The 16819-nt window shown below is 37.5% G+C and overlaps 2 protein-coding genes across 2 annotated transcripts in view; both read left to right on the top strand.

The window, feature by feature from the left end:
• Nucleotides 1-16819, top strand: part of LOC131958372 (endophilin-A3) — a 130176-nt gene that overhangs the window by 72772 nt on the left and 40585 nt on the right. The window lies entirely within an intron of this gene.
• The window catches only part of LOC131958374 (AT-rich interactive domain-containing protein 3C), an 83086-nt gene that overhangs the window by 65803 nt on the left and 464 nt on the right, over nucleotides 1-16819 (top strand). Inside the window, exons 5-7 of the mRNA XM_059323384.1 lie at nucleotides 10018-10299; nucleotides 12800-12804; nucleotides 15046-15279. Coding sequence (XP_059179367.1) covers nucleotides 10018-10299; nucleotides 12800-12804; nucleotides 15046-15279 — 521 coding nt within the window. The remainder of the gene's footprint in view (nucleotides 1-10017; nucleotides 10300-12799; nucleotides 12805-15045; nucleotides 15280-16819) is intronic.

The raw sequence follows: 16819 nt of genomic DNA, 5'->3' as shown, positions 1-16819 counted from the left end.
ATAAAAAAAATCTTAAATATTGTAAAGTATGTAATTTAAAAAGTAATAACTTTAAGGTTCATACAACATTTAAATTTAACGATATTTTTCATTATATTTTTATGTTCCATTACATTTTTACTTTCTCGTATATACGAAGTATAGAGAAAGTCTTGTAATCGTGCAAAAAAAAAAAATCGAGATTTTTGCAAATCTCGACGTTTTGCATCTCACTGATACGGAAAAACATAATTTTGCAATCTTGTCCGTATGTCTGTGTGTCTGTGTGTGTGTCTGTGTGTGTGTGTGTCCGTGTGTAAACACGATAACTTGAGTACCGTTACAGCTAGGTTGATGAAATTTCATATATAAGTATTTTATCAAAATCGTAGATCCGTATCAACTTTTGAGCGATTTCTGACAACCGGAAGTGGTACTTTTTCTACTTTGAATTTTTCAAAAGCCTATAACTTGAGTACTATTTCAGATAGATAAATTAAATTTCACATGTAAGTAAAAGATCTAATTCTCTACCTTCTGTTAAATTTTGAGTAATTTCCGTTGACCGGAAGTAGTAATTTACGCTACTTCCGATTTCTCAAAAAACTAATGTAAATTTTTAAAGTAATAATAATATTGCGCACTATTATGCGCTTTTTTATTTCGCGTTCACTTGGTGTGCAATTAATTTGTCTACGAGATTTTATTCTATTTTTAAAACTTTAAGTATTTAAAATGGATTAAAAATCATGTCTATAGCCCGAGTTCCCATCCCCTGTTATTTTATATAAGAATATTCGAGAAAGTTTAGGGGAGATCACTCCCGGTTTATTTAAACACACTTTGAAGACACTTTAAAAATATGACAATTATTTTAACAAACACTGCAGTTGCTAACTAAACCTTACGTCATCACAACCTACCTGATTTACCTGTGCATCAATCCACACCAGCGGGTACACCACACCACTCAACAATTCCTCCCGGGCTGGCTATCACCGGCCCTGCAACCCTTAGTCTCGCCACAAGAAAAACTCGATTATCTCCCCGTGAGGTGGACGATCACGGTATAAAACGGTTTAGCCGTAGCAATCCTTCTCAAATATTTATACCCCGATGGCTAATTGTGCAAGCCGGTTATTTCGTTAGTCCCTAATTCAACAACATCCGGCCATTATTTCCATCCGGCTAATTTTATAATACGTTAACACTGGCCGACGTGACGTGCCGGACGCCGGACCGGACCACGGAGCTAATTGTTTTTATGAACGCGTTGACCCGAACATTGATGAATTATTACTGCCGGGATTAAATTTAGAGCCGGGTGATTATTTGTATAGGATTTGGGGGCTTATGTAATATACATGGGCGCTTGATTAATACGGTAGTATAGAATGGTGGGATAGGGTGGGCAGGTAGGTTGGTTGAGCTGGGTGGTTAGATAAGATGGTTAAGTCAGATGGTTGCTTGACTGATGATCCAGAAGTCTCGGGTTCGGATCCCGGGGTCGAGTCTGTAGGACGTGCCTGAGTTTATCCAGCTGTAATGGGTACCTCGCATTAAGGAAACAAAAGCGGTTGGACATAGTGCTGGTCGAACTATCCAAAATATGTCGAGGTAATTAAAACAGATACGCTCTACTTCATCTGCCCCGATGTTTCTTGGCACGAACGAGAAAACAAAAATTAGCCGGTTTTTAACGTGATGGCTAAATTGGATGTATTCGTTGAATAGTTAAATCCAATGATTGAATTAGATGATTGGATTGGATAGTTAAGTTATATGGAATTTATATGGCCAAATTGGATAATTAAACTAGAAAAATAAATTAGATGTTCATACTTTAGATGGCCCAATTAGATAATCAAACTTGAATGTCTGATTGTTGTAGGTATGGATGATCAAAGTAGACGATGCTTTAGATTACACCAGCAGATATTTTACCTAGAGCTCCCTCTGGGTTATGCTGATCCCGCACAAAATACTACTCACGTTCTGATCCCGCACAAAATACTGCTCACGTTCTGATCCCGCACAAAATACTGCTCACGTTCTGATCACACACAAATTTATGCTCACGTTCTGCTCACGTCCTGATCCCACACAAAATACTGCTCACGTTCTGATCCCACACAAATTTATGCTCACGTTCTGCTCACGTTCTGATCCCGCACAAATTTATGCTCACGTTCTGCTCACGTTCTGATCCCGCACAAAATACTGCTCACGTTCTGATCCCGCACAAAATACTGCTCACGTTCTGATCCCGCACAAAATACTGCTCACGTTCTGATCCCGCACAAAATACTGCTCACGTTCAACTGGAAGCAAACCTAATTGTTCTACACAATTTTTATTTATAGAACTTACCACGGTACCTGTCCTGGGCTAATGTGCTCTTGTAAGTTAAATCTTTAAAAAAAAAGAAAACGAAAGACAAAAGGGGTGGTGGAGGGGGGGTGGGGTGCATTTTTATCTATCCCGCGTTGTCGCGCGCGAAAACAAACAGAACACATTTTTTTTAAAGCGCAGTCCGGCGCAGTCGTGTATTATTGTAATAAATACCCCGGCGTCCCTGTTTGTTTGAACTGCCGCTCTAGATTTCTGTAACATCATTTTCTTCTAATGTCCCCTGCTCATTAAAAATCGATCAAGCGGGGAATGTACTCTAACACCACCCCCCTCCCCCTATATACTACCCCTCTCCCCCAGAAAAAACGGTTCTCATTCTTCTTCATCTCTTTCATGTCTGCTCCTTTGTTGAACTTTGAGGTTCGTGACGTCACCAACGACTGAAATTTAAAATAAATAAGGTAGAACTTACATACTTTCGCTCGTTTTTTAGAAGAAAAAAAATATGCATTAAGGGGAAAAAAAAAGCTAATTATTTTTAACTTTAAAAAAAAATAAAAAATAGCCAATTTATTCTTTTCGACAAAAAAATCTTTAATAAACATTTGCAAGGCGTTTTATAAACACGAGCGCAGAAAGCGTAGCAAAAATAAATTATGTTTAAGTTTATTTCAAATATTTCCTGAAACAAAAATGCGGGAATAGATTACTTTAAAATTTTTAAAATAATACAAAATAAACCGGGAGTGATCTCCCCTAAACTTTCTCGAATATTCTTATATAAAATAACAGGGGATGGGAACTCGGGCTATAGACATGATTTTTAATCCATTTTAAATACTTAAAGTTTTAAAAATAGAATAAAATCTCGTAGACAAATTAATTGCACACCAAGTGAACGCGAAATAAAAAAGCGCATAATAGTGCGCAATATTATTATTACTTTAAAAATTTACATTAGTTTTTTGAGAAATCGGAAGTAGCGTAAATTACTACTTCCGGTCAACGGAAATTACTCAAAATTTAACAGAAGGTAGAGAATTAGATCTTTTACTTACATGTGAAATTTCATTTATCTATCTGAAATAGTACTCAAGTTATAGGCTTTTGAAAAATTCAAAGTAGAAAAAGTACCACTTCCGGTTGTCAGAAATCGCTCAAAAGTTGATACGGATCTACGATTTTGATAAAATACTTATATATGAAATTTCATCAACCTAGCTGTAACGGTACTCAAGTTATCGTGTTTACACACGGACACACACACACACAGACACACACACAGACACACAGACATACGGACAAGATTGCAAAATTATGTTTTTCCGTATCAGTGAGATGCAAAACGTCGAGATTTGCAAAAATCTCGATTTTTTTTTTTTGCACGATTACAAGACTTTCTCTATACTTCGTATATACGAGAAAGTAAAAAAAGTTTAGCTGAAACTTTTCTTAATTAGCGTAAGTTGCCGCTTCTAAACGGTTATATCAGCCACGAATTCTTATGGAAAAAAAATAACCCCTTACCATAGCGACGTTTAATAAATTATTCAGTGATATGGACACGCACGCCATAGGGGGAAAAATTGTAGCCGAGATAAAAAGATACGCAGAAAGGAAATGGAATAAAATGCTTGTTTTGCCTGTTAACGACGGCTGCACTGATGTGCGCTGAACAAGGGGAGGTTAATCACCAACTCCACCGTCTTGGCCTGGCTGTAGAACACGGTGCTTGCTCTTTAGTTTATGACGCGTTACTTTCTTTACGTTAGCTCGCACAAACAACGGAACAAACAGGGAAATGCATTTGATTGCGTATGTTCCGACTGTTTTTTTGTGTGTGATGGTGGGGGTGAGGGTTGCTTGTGTGGGTGGGTAAAGGTAGTGAGAAAGGGGGAGGGGGTAAGCATATGCAGGCATGATTGTGAGCTTTATTTTTTACGACCTCTTTAACTAATCAAGGTCATCAGGACATCGCAGTTTTTGGTGAAAAAAACTTTCGTAAAATGTTGCGCGTTTTTGTTTTTTTAAAGTTTGGATTTCCGGTGTATTTAAAAAAAAAATGAAACTGGGCTCAAGGGTCAAGGTCGTGTGTTTGATGCTATCCGAGTTCATTCAACTGGAACGCAGAACGGAAGAAGTCTTATAATGGTGCTGTTGTACCAAGCGGTTCCTTGGGGGAGATGCTCGTTTTCATTGTATCGTTTATCCCAAAGCAATTTTAATTCCATGGTCACATTTATCACCAAGGTCATATTATCACCAAGGTCACGCTTACCATCAAGGTCATATTTATCACCAAGGTCACATTTATCGCCAAGGTCACATTTATCGCCAAGGTCACATTTATCAACGTGGAAGTTTTAAACGCCAGTCATGTTTTTCTTCAAATTCTTGTTCACTACCATGAATGGTATGCACGACAAACATCCATAGACCCACAACACGTTTATAACATCCATAGGCCCACAAGACGCTTATAACCTCCATAGGCCAACAAGACGCTTGTAACATCCATAGGCCCACAACCTCGATCGTTTCTTAACATCCTCCACATTTCTCGTATCTCTCGCTCTGCGAGCCGCGTAGATAAATATTTTTAATCCTGCTTAACAGAAGAACATCAAGAAAATGGCACGGGTACAAAAAAAATGGCGTTTTTCTTCACAACACCCATAAGATAAGAATATATTTGTTATCTTCCCATTGTTATTTGTTATTATATACAACTACTCATCAATCACCTTGATTAAGCTGAGAAATGAACACCTACCCATCTTTACACAAAAATACCCAGACTACACCGCGAAAAAATAAAAGTTGAAGAAAAGGGAAGACAACTTCGATGCCTTCGTTTCTAGCAGAGGTTCTCGAGGCTAGGGCTGAAAGCGATACAGCTGGGCCAACACAAGACCACATTACAGCGTTGACAAATGGTGCGTGCTTGCACGTAGATTTAATTCCCATTAATTCTCTCACACCTTTCACGGGGAGGGTGAGGGTAGGGGGGAGGGTAGGGGGTGAGCAGCTGCCCTAGTCAATGCCGTGTCAAAAACTCGGGGTCGATTCCAGAAAGAGGCGGAGTGGAAATTCGCGGGAAATAAATCTGGCATCAAGTTCTGTCTAGGATTGAAAACAAATTTAGTATAGTCAGGAGATATATATATATATATATATATATATATATATATATATATATATATATATATATATATATATATATATATATATAACCTGTCTGCTATATACCTTTATATATATATATATATATACATATATAGCCTATATATATGTATGTATATATATATGTATATATATAAGAGTGTTTGTATATATATATGTGTGTGTATCAGTGTGTGCGTGTTGTGTATGTGTTTGTATATAAACTGTTGATACATAGAGCCTGAACATATTTCAAAGATATGAAATGTAGGCTGCTTCATTGATCAAAATGTTACTTAAACGCTCAATGTTTTTGTGTAGACATTACCAGAGCAATTAGCTTCATCCTGAGGCGAATGACGCACATTGAAACTTATGTAGGAGGGGATAAATAATATATGAAACTACGGTAGCTAATTATCTATGCGCAACAAAAATAAAAATTAAAAATATTACTCCTTTTTAAAAATTTAAAATTACTTCCCTTTTTTGTAAAAAAAAAATACTCTCTTCTTTTTAAGTTCAAATTTACAATTCTTGAGATATTAATTGAAAATTTAAATTTTCAAATGCTTCTTTTTTTTGGGAAAGAATTTTAACTTAACACATTTGTTATTGGGGATCTTTAGAGCTAAATTACAGTCGTTTCTGTTTTTTTACGCATGGATGAATTTTTACTTTTCTCAAAACCTACGAACCCGAGGCATATCCGGTGCCTTGTTAAACGAATTATCCCGGGTTATCTTCCCCTTCCGCAAGCTTTTCTCTTCTGATTATTTCTTGTAAATAAAATCGTAATTTTTGGCGTATGAGAAATCCAGTCAAGGGAGACGACTTTTATTCGAGTTATTTCCCTTCCCCCTTCTTAAAAGTAGCAAAGCTCCCGCTGGCATTTGGCATGAATCGGTGTGTGTAATTCAGCGAAAATCCTCATTTAGACCGACATTTAGACTTACTTACGCCGTCACTTTGATACACAAGTAAAATTAGAACCAGAGAAGGGGGTAACTGGAGGTGGGGGTAATTTATTTGTCGTTTAAAAATGAAATGATTTCTGTGGCATTTTTGCCGTGGAACTATTTTTCATGGCGTCTTAAAAAAGATGTTTATGGGTTTTAAAAAATTATCCCTCCTGTACGAAAGTGATGTCTGATAAATGTAAATCATTCACCGAAAGACATTTTAAATTTGTTTTGCAATCAGAGTTATTTCCCTTGATTATTGTTTACTAGTTATAAAAATGCTTTTTTTTTAAAATATTTTTTAGATTTTTAAACGTACTTACATTTTTTTTTAAATATCTTTGCAATTTATTGAAAATCTTCAAAATGAGAGAAATGTAAATTCGAAAAAGTAATGTTGCGGAACCTAAATAAAACAGAAGACATTCGAATAGACGTTTTCGTTTTAAGTAACTATTTGCTTTGCGTATCTTGTTAAATGAGAATTTTTGCGGAATGCTGCGAAAATGCGCTTCTATGTAGCTCCACAAAGAGATAATTACACTCGGGAAAGTAAAATATATAATTTTGAAATAGAGTTTTACCCGTTCAAATCCATTCAATATTTCCCGTGATTTGCCTTAAAGTAAATAACGCTGTTGTCCTTATGTTGTTAATTACTTGCGAAAAACTATTGATTATCGATTCTTTTATTGATTTGGTTATTTTGTAGCTTTAAAATATGCTAACATATTCTAAAATAATTCTTTGTTTTAAAAAAACTCTTTTGTTTTGAAAATTCAATAACTTGTAAAATATTCGATAACTTTATTCACCATAATGAAACATGAATAAGCATTAGGTTTTTGAAAACTAACATTGATTTTTTAACCTAGTACGGCCATGTTTTTTCTGTGATTTTCTAGACAATCACAATCACTATTTTTTTACAATCACAATCACTTGTTTTTTTTATCTTTCGCTTCGTAGATGTTTTAATGATGGATGTAAATCATATCTACATTACCATTAGAAATACGTATGTAAGAGTCTATTTTAATACAGTTATATGTGTAAGTATTAAAAATATAACCATTACATCACTAACACAACGTCTTTGAGTTTTTTGGTATGAAGTGTCCCAACCCACAGACAGAAAAACTTATCTGTTGGATATATTCCCACTTGGCGGATGTTTTTCTATTGGTACAGAATAATATCATTGGAAAGAAAAACAATATAAAAAATCGTGATCAGCATTTGCTGAGGTGGCCAAACGTAGCTTTGTTATCGCCCCATCTAAAAGAATGTTTGGCCAAAAGACAGACTGGGTTTAATTTCATCCCATCTACAAGACAGTTTGGCCAAAAGACAGTTTGGCCTAACGACTGGCTTTAATATTGTTCTATCTAAAAGAATAATTGGCCAAAAGACTACTTGGCCAAAAGACTGCCTTAAATATCGTCCCATCTACAAGAGCACATGGCCAAAAGACTGCCTTAAATATCGTCCCATCTACAAGAGCACATGGCCAAAAGACTGCCTTAAATATCGTCCCATCTACAAGAGCACATGGCCAAAAGACTGCCTTAAATATCGTCCCATCTAAAAGAACACATGGCCAAAAGACTGCCTTAAATATCGTCCCATCTAAAAGAACACATGGCCAAAAGACTGCCTTAAATATCGTCCCATCTAAAAGAACACATGGCCAAAAGACTGCCTTAAATATCGTCCCATCTAAAAGAACACATGGCCAAAAGACTGCCTTAAATATCGTCCCATCTAAAAGAACACATGGCCAAAAGACTACTTGGACAAAAGACTGGGTTTAGTATCGTCTCATCTAAAAGACAGTTTGACCAAAAGACAGTTTGGCCAAAAGACAGTTTGGCCAAAAGACAGTTTGGCCAAAAGACGGTTTGACCAAAAGACAGTTTGGCCAAAAGACGGTTTGACCAAAAGACAGTTTGGCCAAAAGACAGTTTGGCCAAAAGACAGTTTGGCCAAAAGACAGTTTGGCCAAAAGACAGTTTGGCCAAAAGACGGTTTGGCCAAAAGACAGTTTGGCCAAAAGACAGTTTGGCCAAAAGACGGTTTGACCAAAAGACAGTTTGGCCAAAAGACAGTTTGGCCAAAAGACAGTTTGGCCAAAAGACTAGCTTTAATATTGCCCGATCTAAAAGACAGTTTGACCAAAAGACAGTTTGGCCAAAAGACGGTTTGGCCAAAAGACTAGCTTTAATATAGCCCGATCTAAAAGACAGTTTGGCTAACAGCCTGTAACATCCCCCATCTTAAAAAAAATACCTTTATATTGAACTATGCCAACTGTGACTGCTCACCCAGACGATATGATATGTTAAGAATCTCGGCACCACCCGACCCCTACTGGCACCCAATTCATTTCACCTCACGACAACACACCTGTAAAGATCAAACTAGCATCAAACCCCAACATACACGTAAAGCTCATGAAAGCCGTAGAGACTTAGAACACCTCAGCCAAATTATGTTTGCTTGTTTTTATTATAACGGTATAACACTCGTGAAGAATCCTTAAACACAGCAGCCAAATGTATGGGGTTTTTTTTGTCTTTATTAATTCGCTACAATAATCGTGAGTAATCTCCCATCATCTCAGGCTAATTACCTTAGTCTTATCTATTAATTTACTAAGCCACCCTCATCAAACGTCGTGCCAACTCGAGCGTAACTAGAGAAAATTAATCTCATAGAATTAGGTGTGTTGGTCCAAAAAAAAAAATCCCAGATAATGTGAAATAAGTTAAGAACGGGAATTTCCGTTATTTTTCTACTTTCGCTTTTGATAGAAGGGCATTAAGCCGGGAGTGGATTTCTGGGAATTTAGTACATGTTGGTATGTGGGTAATTTATTTCCGAGGGCTGGGAAGGAGTGTCTGGTGATAAATCAGAGGGGGGGGGGGGGGGGGTTGCAGCTGTGCTGATGTGGGGTGGGGGCTGTCTGCTGTCCAACAGCCACAGAGCTGGGTATGGAAGGCACTTCAGTGTCAGAGTTCCACTGGAAATGAATGTGTCTGACCAGTGAGGGTACGGTATTTTTATGGATGCTATTTGACACATGTCGGATTTTTTTTTCTTATATGCGAGACCTTCTAGGTTTTATCTCGGATTCTGTGCGGGCTGTAAGAGGGAAACATTTATGTTTATAATTTAACATAATACACGTAGATAAACATTGGGTATATACATCTATGAACAAAGTGCTCTACTTCTACAGATATGTACAAAACTGTCGTCAATTTATTTTCTGTTTTGAAATTCAATAAACAATTTATTTTCAATTTCAAATAATTGAATAGCTACATTTATCTGTGTCAGTTCTTTAAATAACACCTCAATTCTTTTGTATAAAGCAGTTTAAAATAATCTATATCTGCCATTTAAGCATAGTATTATCTCAATTACTTGGGGGGAAAAAAACGCTTGACTGTTTTAGGTACGTAATATACCTTTACCATTGTCTACTCCAGTTACATGAAATACCACTACCATTGTCTATTCCAGGTACATGAAATACCTCTCCCATTGTCTATTCCAGGTACATGAAATACCTCTACCCCTACGAGTGTGAAAAACTGAAGCTCAGCAACCCCTCGGAACTGCAGGCAGCAATAGACGGCAACAGACGAGAGGGACGTCGCTCCAGCTACGGCTACGACATGTCCCCCGGGCCGACCCTCGTACCATCAAGTCACCCCCTCAATGGGAGCCTTATGAACGGCAAGTTGGGCAGGGCATCGCCTTGTAAGTTGGGCGCACACGATGGTAGATCTGAGAAGTTTAGCTCCGTGGTTTCTAATCTTTCGATACACAATCTTTGGTGGCGGCGTGGTCGAAGGACAGAGCGCGCAGATACAAACCCGAAAAGTTTCGTGTTCGGTTCAAGGACTCGAGTCCGCCCAGGTCTAATAGGTGACTGACTTGAGTAGGGGAAAGTAAAAACGGCTCGGTATAGTGATGAACATGTACGATTTCTTCGTTTTGTTGAGGTTAGTGAAACAGAAGAACTCTACTCCATCTGTCAAATGGAACCAACTGGTCTGAAAGAGAAATATAATCAAGCCTCACCGACTGAATGCCTAAAGAAATCAAATATCAGTAACCAGTAGCATAAGGAGCTTTTTAAACTATAAAACCAATTGAATACCAGACAGGGGATTACATTATTGTAATGCAATCTAATATTCTCCTAAAATGGAATTCTTTGAACTTGTTATTTGATGTTTCAGTGTCTTTCGATGGAGACCGACCGGACGTCAGGCATCTGACCGGAAGTAACCCCCAGGCTCTAACCTTGAACCCTGCCCTCATGCCCCTCAGCCACCACATCTACAGCAGCATGATCACGGAGAAGCTACGGCACTCCACGCCAAGTAAGTAGATCCTTAGCTATATGTTCCTGTACGCCAAGTAAGTAGATCTTTGTTGTATTGCACTCCACGCCAAGTAAGTATATCTTTGTTGTACGGCACTCCACGCCAAGTAAGTAGATCTTTGTTAATCCACGCCAAGTAAGTAGATCTTTGTTACTCCACGCCAAGTAAGTAGATCTTTATTGTACGGCACTCCACGCCAAGTAAGTAGATCTTTGTTAATCCACGCCAAGTAAGTAGATCTTTGTTACTTCACGCCAAGTAAGTAGATCTTTGTTACTCCACAACAAAAGTAGATCTTTAGTTTTATGTTACTCCACGCCAAGTGAGTAGATTTTTGGTCTAGAGCACGAGACAAGCAATATGTAGACATTTGATCAAAGGCTTAAGGCAAGCAAAAATGTTGGTCTTTAACTAGAGCATGAGTCGATCAATAAACATTAGGGCAACAAATATAACATCAACTGTAGACACAGTTATAGAATAGTGTGGCAAACATCAGCATTACTTGAATAATCTCTAACAAATACTTACATAATACAAACAATACCACATGCAATATATAACAGCAGCTGCCCTATTTTGAGTAAAATATAAACAGTTTACAGTGTTTACATTGTTTACAGTTTACAGTGGTAACAATTTAGAAATAAATCAAAAGTGCCCTTTTAATTGATGTAAGTTTAGAGGTTTAATTGTACACTCGCGATGAGATTCCAAATAATGCCCTATAGTCGTGATATGCCATACAATGCCCGTATAATTGGGCACAGTCATTCATCACGTGTTTGGGGAAATGCTAATCCGGGATTAAAAAACCAGGAACTGACACCGTAATTTTTAGATCTGGCGGGGAAGGCCCGGATTAAGGGGAAAAGGTGCAAACGTTCTGGGTCAGAGGTCAGGTGTGACGAGCGGGGTGACTGCTGGGTAGACACTGTACGACCTTGAGAGGTCATCTATGAGCTGGTGTAATTGAAGCAGTCACGAGGTAATATTTGAAAATATTGATTTCACATCTTGGCCAAATTTAATATTTTAATTTGGCCTTTCTCTAAACCAAAATCAACTATTGAAAGAAATAATATCAGTTTTTGTCTTCTAAAAATGGGGATTGGGTCCTTGACAAAATCGAAACTCTGTACCATTTGGCCATATCTAATGGAAACTAAACATATATGCAGTTGTTATTTGGCTGTTCTGAAAAATAACTTCTAACAAATTTGGCCATACAAATCCTTAAGTGTGTAAAGTACTTTTTATTTCGAATAGCAATATTAAAGGAAATTTAAAGAGGAAAATGTTTTTATTCATAAGCTAAGTAAAGTTCAATTTTTCGGACCTGGCGATCCATAGGGCAGATGAAACAGAGTTCATCTGTTTAGTGAACACAGTTTTTAAAGGCGTGACGTGTCCAGCACTATGTCCAACCGCCTTTACTTTCCCTAACGTGTGTCAAGTATCCAAAAAAAAAAAGCTTGGTGGAGTCAAAGATGTCCTAGAGACTCGAGCCCGAGATCCGAACTCGTGATTTTCAGGCAAGCACTTAAGTGCTCATCCACTCGACCATGCCGTTCCATTTAGCCAAACCTAAAGTAAACAATTTATTAGATGAATTTTAGGCTAATACTCCTCGAAACATATGTCTATGTCAAGATGACCTAGTCATCGTCTGCTGTCACTAATACACCGCCAGACCAACCTTTAAAGATGAGCAAACGGCTTAAAAAACAAAACCAGCATTCAATTAAATCATCACCTTACACTCTCGTAATGACGTCACCGCAACTACCTGATCCGGAACCGGATACGCGTTGTTGAGCCAATGAAATCCCGTCTTTGTGCTCACGTGACTCGCGTGTGTAGACCGCGACCAGGAGACAATGTACTCACGTTTTGGCCGGGCATAAATCTTGAGGGAACACGTGTGAGCGCGAGACAGGCGAGCGGACGTCCAAGAGAAGGTGATGTAAAGATTACCTGGCATGGGATAACTGCTTGCTGGCCAGGTGTGTGTCAGAGAGGGAGGTCACGTGGTTTAGAACAATGACAAAGCAGAAAAAAAATATTGCGAAATGTTCAGATGAGGGATAACATTAATTGTGGATAATTTCTTGAGGTTTAAGAACAGATTATTGGAAATTATTTTATTATATTTCAAAAAAATAAACAATAGACTTTTTAAAGCTTAAACCAGATTATCCAAAAATAAATAGCAATTTTGGAAAAAAAAAATAGGAGTAATGAAAACAATAAATTTAAATTGTAAATTTCGTTAAGGAATATCCAAAAGATTTAATTGTTTTTGTTTTTTTCACATTGAAGACGTTGAATAAAATAGTACAAGGGGAGTGAAATTTCATCCCGAGGGAAAAGGTTTACCTCCCCTAGAATGTCCATTAAAAGATGTAACACATTCGAATGAGCGCGGGGCGTGTCAGCCCAATTTAATGTTGAATGTCTTTCTTCTGGAGATGGATGGTCGGGCCAAGGGACGCTACCGGTGTTCAACACTCGACTGCTCCACAAGGTCGCTATTGGGTAGACGGGTGGGCGTACATCAACAAGGGGAGTTAATTAGGGGGGAGGGAAGGGAGGGGGATAGCTGTATACGGAAAAAAATGTTTTTGCAGATTTATTTTATATTTTCCTGGATAGGAGTTTAAAATTCCCTCATTCAGTCTCCATCTATACAAACCATCCATTTCCCTAGACACACATAAGCTTACACGTGCGAGTGCTCACACACATACACACATGCCATATGTTAATACACACACACACACACACACACATATATATATATATATATATATATATATATATATATATATATATATATATAGTCCCTGTAGACACATAGACATATTTATTATTAATGATTTTGTGAAGTGTTCCAGCTATTTTACCTCTAGCAGAATTAAAGTAAATTTTTGGATTAATATAAAGTCGAGAACTAGCATGAAAAACAATTAAATATTGACTCAAAACCTAGGATATATTTTTAAAAAATCAGAAAGTAATAAGAATGAAGGGAGAGAACTAGGGTTAAGATTTTTTTTCTTGTTGTAAGGTCAGACTCTAGACGCTGGCGGTATAATGATACCCTCCCCGCTCGGCAATTCGGCAGCGCCGGGTGATTTGTTATCATAGGTGGATTAAGTGTGAGGATTAAGCGGATTGTTGTATTTTGATACAGCCCCCGACTTAAGATAAGATGATTAATGCAAAAGACCCCCATACAATCCTCTAACCCTCTACGGCTGTGGGAGTCGGCACAATAGACGGAACAGCCTACCCACAATTCTAGATCTGATATCATTAATTATACGGCCGTCACACATAATAACATACACTTCTTCTCGTGTTATTTATAAATAAAAAAAAATTCTGAATAAAAAGGGTGAATTTAAGATTAAATGAATCAAAAGGGGAGTATAGGATCTTCCAACCCTGTCTAGGGACTGGGCTTACTCGGCAATTAAATTATTATTTCGTTTCTTTGCTAGGTATTTATATCTAAGCAAGGGTTAAGTATAATTATAGTGGGATGGGGTATTCGACGCAGGCGTTACTTATTTTGTTAAGCTCGAGGGGACGCCGACGGGTAGTTTAGAAATTATTGTAGGTACACATAAAAACCTGCGCGTTGTATGTGTACTGTGTACAAGGGGTCTTGTGTACAATATATTAAATGTGTACTTAACAAAAAAGGTAGTCCTATTCCTAGTATAAAAAAGAATATTTGTTACTTGAGTAGAGATTCATCTCTCGTACAATTCATTACACAGGTCATGAATTATAGTAACACATTATGTGTACACACACACACACATATATATATATATATATATATATATATATATATATATATATATATATATATATATATATATATTTATACATATATACATATATATATATATATATATATATATATATATATATATATATATATATATATATATATATATATATATATACATATATATATATATATATATATATATATATATATATATATATATATATATATATATATATATATATATAGTAACTGATACATACAGACTTACATATATATATATATATATATAGTAATTAATAAATACGTAATTATACATAGAATGTTTTAAAGTTTTAAAGATGTTCACTATAATAAACCTTCCTCCCCCCTGTTTTACTTGCAGTAGATGATGATAGCCTCCCACCCACACCCCTCCCTGCCCACCACAGGGGCCTGACGGAGCGAGACGCCCTCGCCATGGAGGCGGCCTCCCGTGCTATGGAGGAAGCTACCAGGAAGATGGAGCAAGCGACCCGGGCTTCCATGGAAGACGGACCTCCGAGAAAACGCCTTATAACAGAAAACGATCGTATACTTCCCACGAGCATGCACAGTGCTCACTTTAAAATAACTAGTCGAAGTAAGTTGGATCTTATCTCCCTTTAAGACACTCACGTGTTGTGTTATTATCTACCGTTTCATGCGTAGGTATATAAAGTGAATATTATCTTAACAACTGTTTATTTACATGTTATAATCATCGAACGTTCATGTACTAACAAAAACATCTACTCACCATCGACCGTTTCTGTACTAACATCTACTCACCATCGACCGTTTCTGTACTAACCTCTACTCATCATCGACCGTTCCTGTACTAACATCTACTCACCATCGACCGTTTCTATCTACTTACAATTGACAGTTTCTGTACTTTATCATCTGTCGTGCCCGAGACACACGGGGCAGATGAAGTAGAGTTCATCAGTTTCAGACACCTCGGCATATAGTGTGGTCAGCACTATGTCCAGCCACCTTTACTTTCCTGAGTCAGGTATCTCTCAGAGCTTAGTGGTCGTTCTACTGACTTGAACCTGGATTCGAACTCGCCCTTCGATTAGCAGTCTAGCACTGTACCGCTAGGCAACGCAGTCGCATGTTTCTCTACTAACTCGACCTTTTCAGTATTTACATCTACTTACCATCAACCGTTTCTTTGCTTACATCTAGTTACCAGCGACCGTTTTTTGTACTTATATCTACTTCTCATCGACCGTTTCATAACTTACACCTACTTATCAACGACCGTTCTCCACAATTCTCTTCTGTAAAACACACACACACACACACCATCATAAAAGCTTCGGCTTTCAAGTAAATAACAGAACCATAACCCGTTGAACGGAACGATGGAGAGGGATGAATATTTCATACATATCAGAAAAGATATTTGATCCAGCGAACAGGAGACTTAAGCACCCCTCCAGTTGCCAATTAATATGCGCACGGCCGTTCGATCTATCGATCACTCAACCGTATAAAAATTGGCAAGCCCACGCTCGAGTGGTTTGATTTGTTTTACGAAAGTTGTTCGATTATCGATTACATCAGCGCGAAAGAAATATTGTTTGAAAATTCATTAACAATGTATATGATATTAGCATCTTTAAGTGGGGCATTCATGTTAATTACCTTAGTAGCGAGATCTTGAGAAACACTTGTTAGGAATATACAAGTTGGGACAAAATAGTGGATCAAAGATTTATGGGCTTCTTGTGGGTTGGGGGTTTACGGTTGAAAAGAAATGTTCAGTGTGTGCTTTCGTTTTATCAAGATAGGCGTTTAATTGTGATTGGGCGCAGTGTGGGAATACACGCACTCTTGATCAACTGGTAGATCTGATTTAAAGATGAAGGGCTGGTATTGGTGGGGGGGGGGGGGCTTTGTTTTTGTTGTTGGTGTATGGGGGTTTCTCTTCTTGTTATAGGTTTATGGGGGCTTGTTACTTATTGTATTTGTAGGGGCTTGATCTTGATGTTGACGGTCGTTTTGGGTTCCTCTATGTATGTTACTGATGGGCTTTAGTTTTGTGTATAATATTAGTGCCCACTCTGTATGTTAGGGAGTGGGCTTTAGTTATGTGTATGTATTAGTGCCCACTCTGTATGTTATCACCCCAG

This window comes from Physella acuta, unplaced genomic scaffold (genome assembly GCF_028476545.2).
Source record: "Physella acuta isolate Inbredline_101_S28 unplaced genomic scaffold, ASM2847654v3 ptg001322l, whole genome shotgun sequence".
Classification (NCBI taxonomy): domain Eukaryota; kingdom Metazoa; phylum Mollusca; class Gastropoda; family Physidae; genus Physella; species Physella acuta.
The sequence above is the reverse complement of the archived record's forward strand: the minus strand, read 5'-3'. Positions and strand labels throughout refer to the sequence as shown.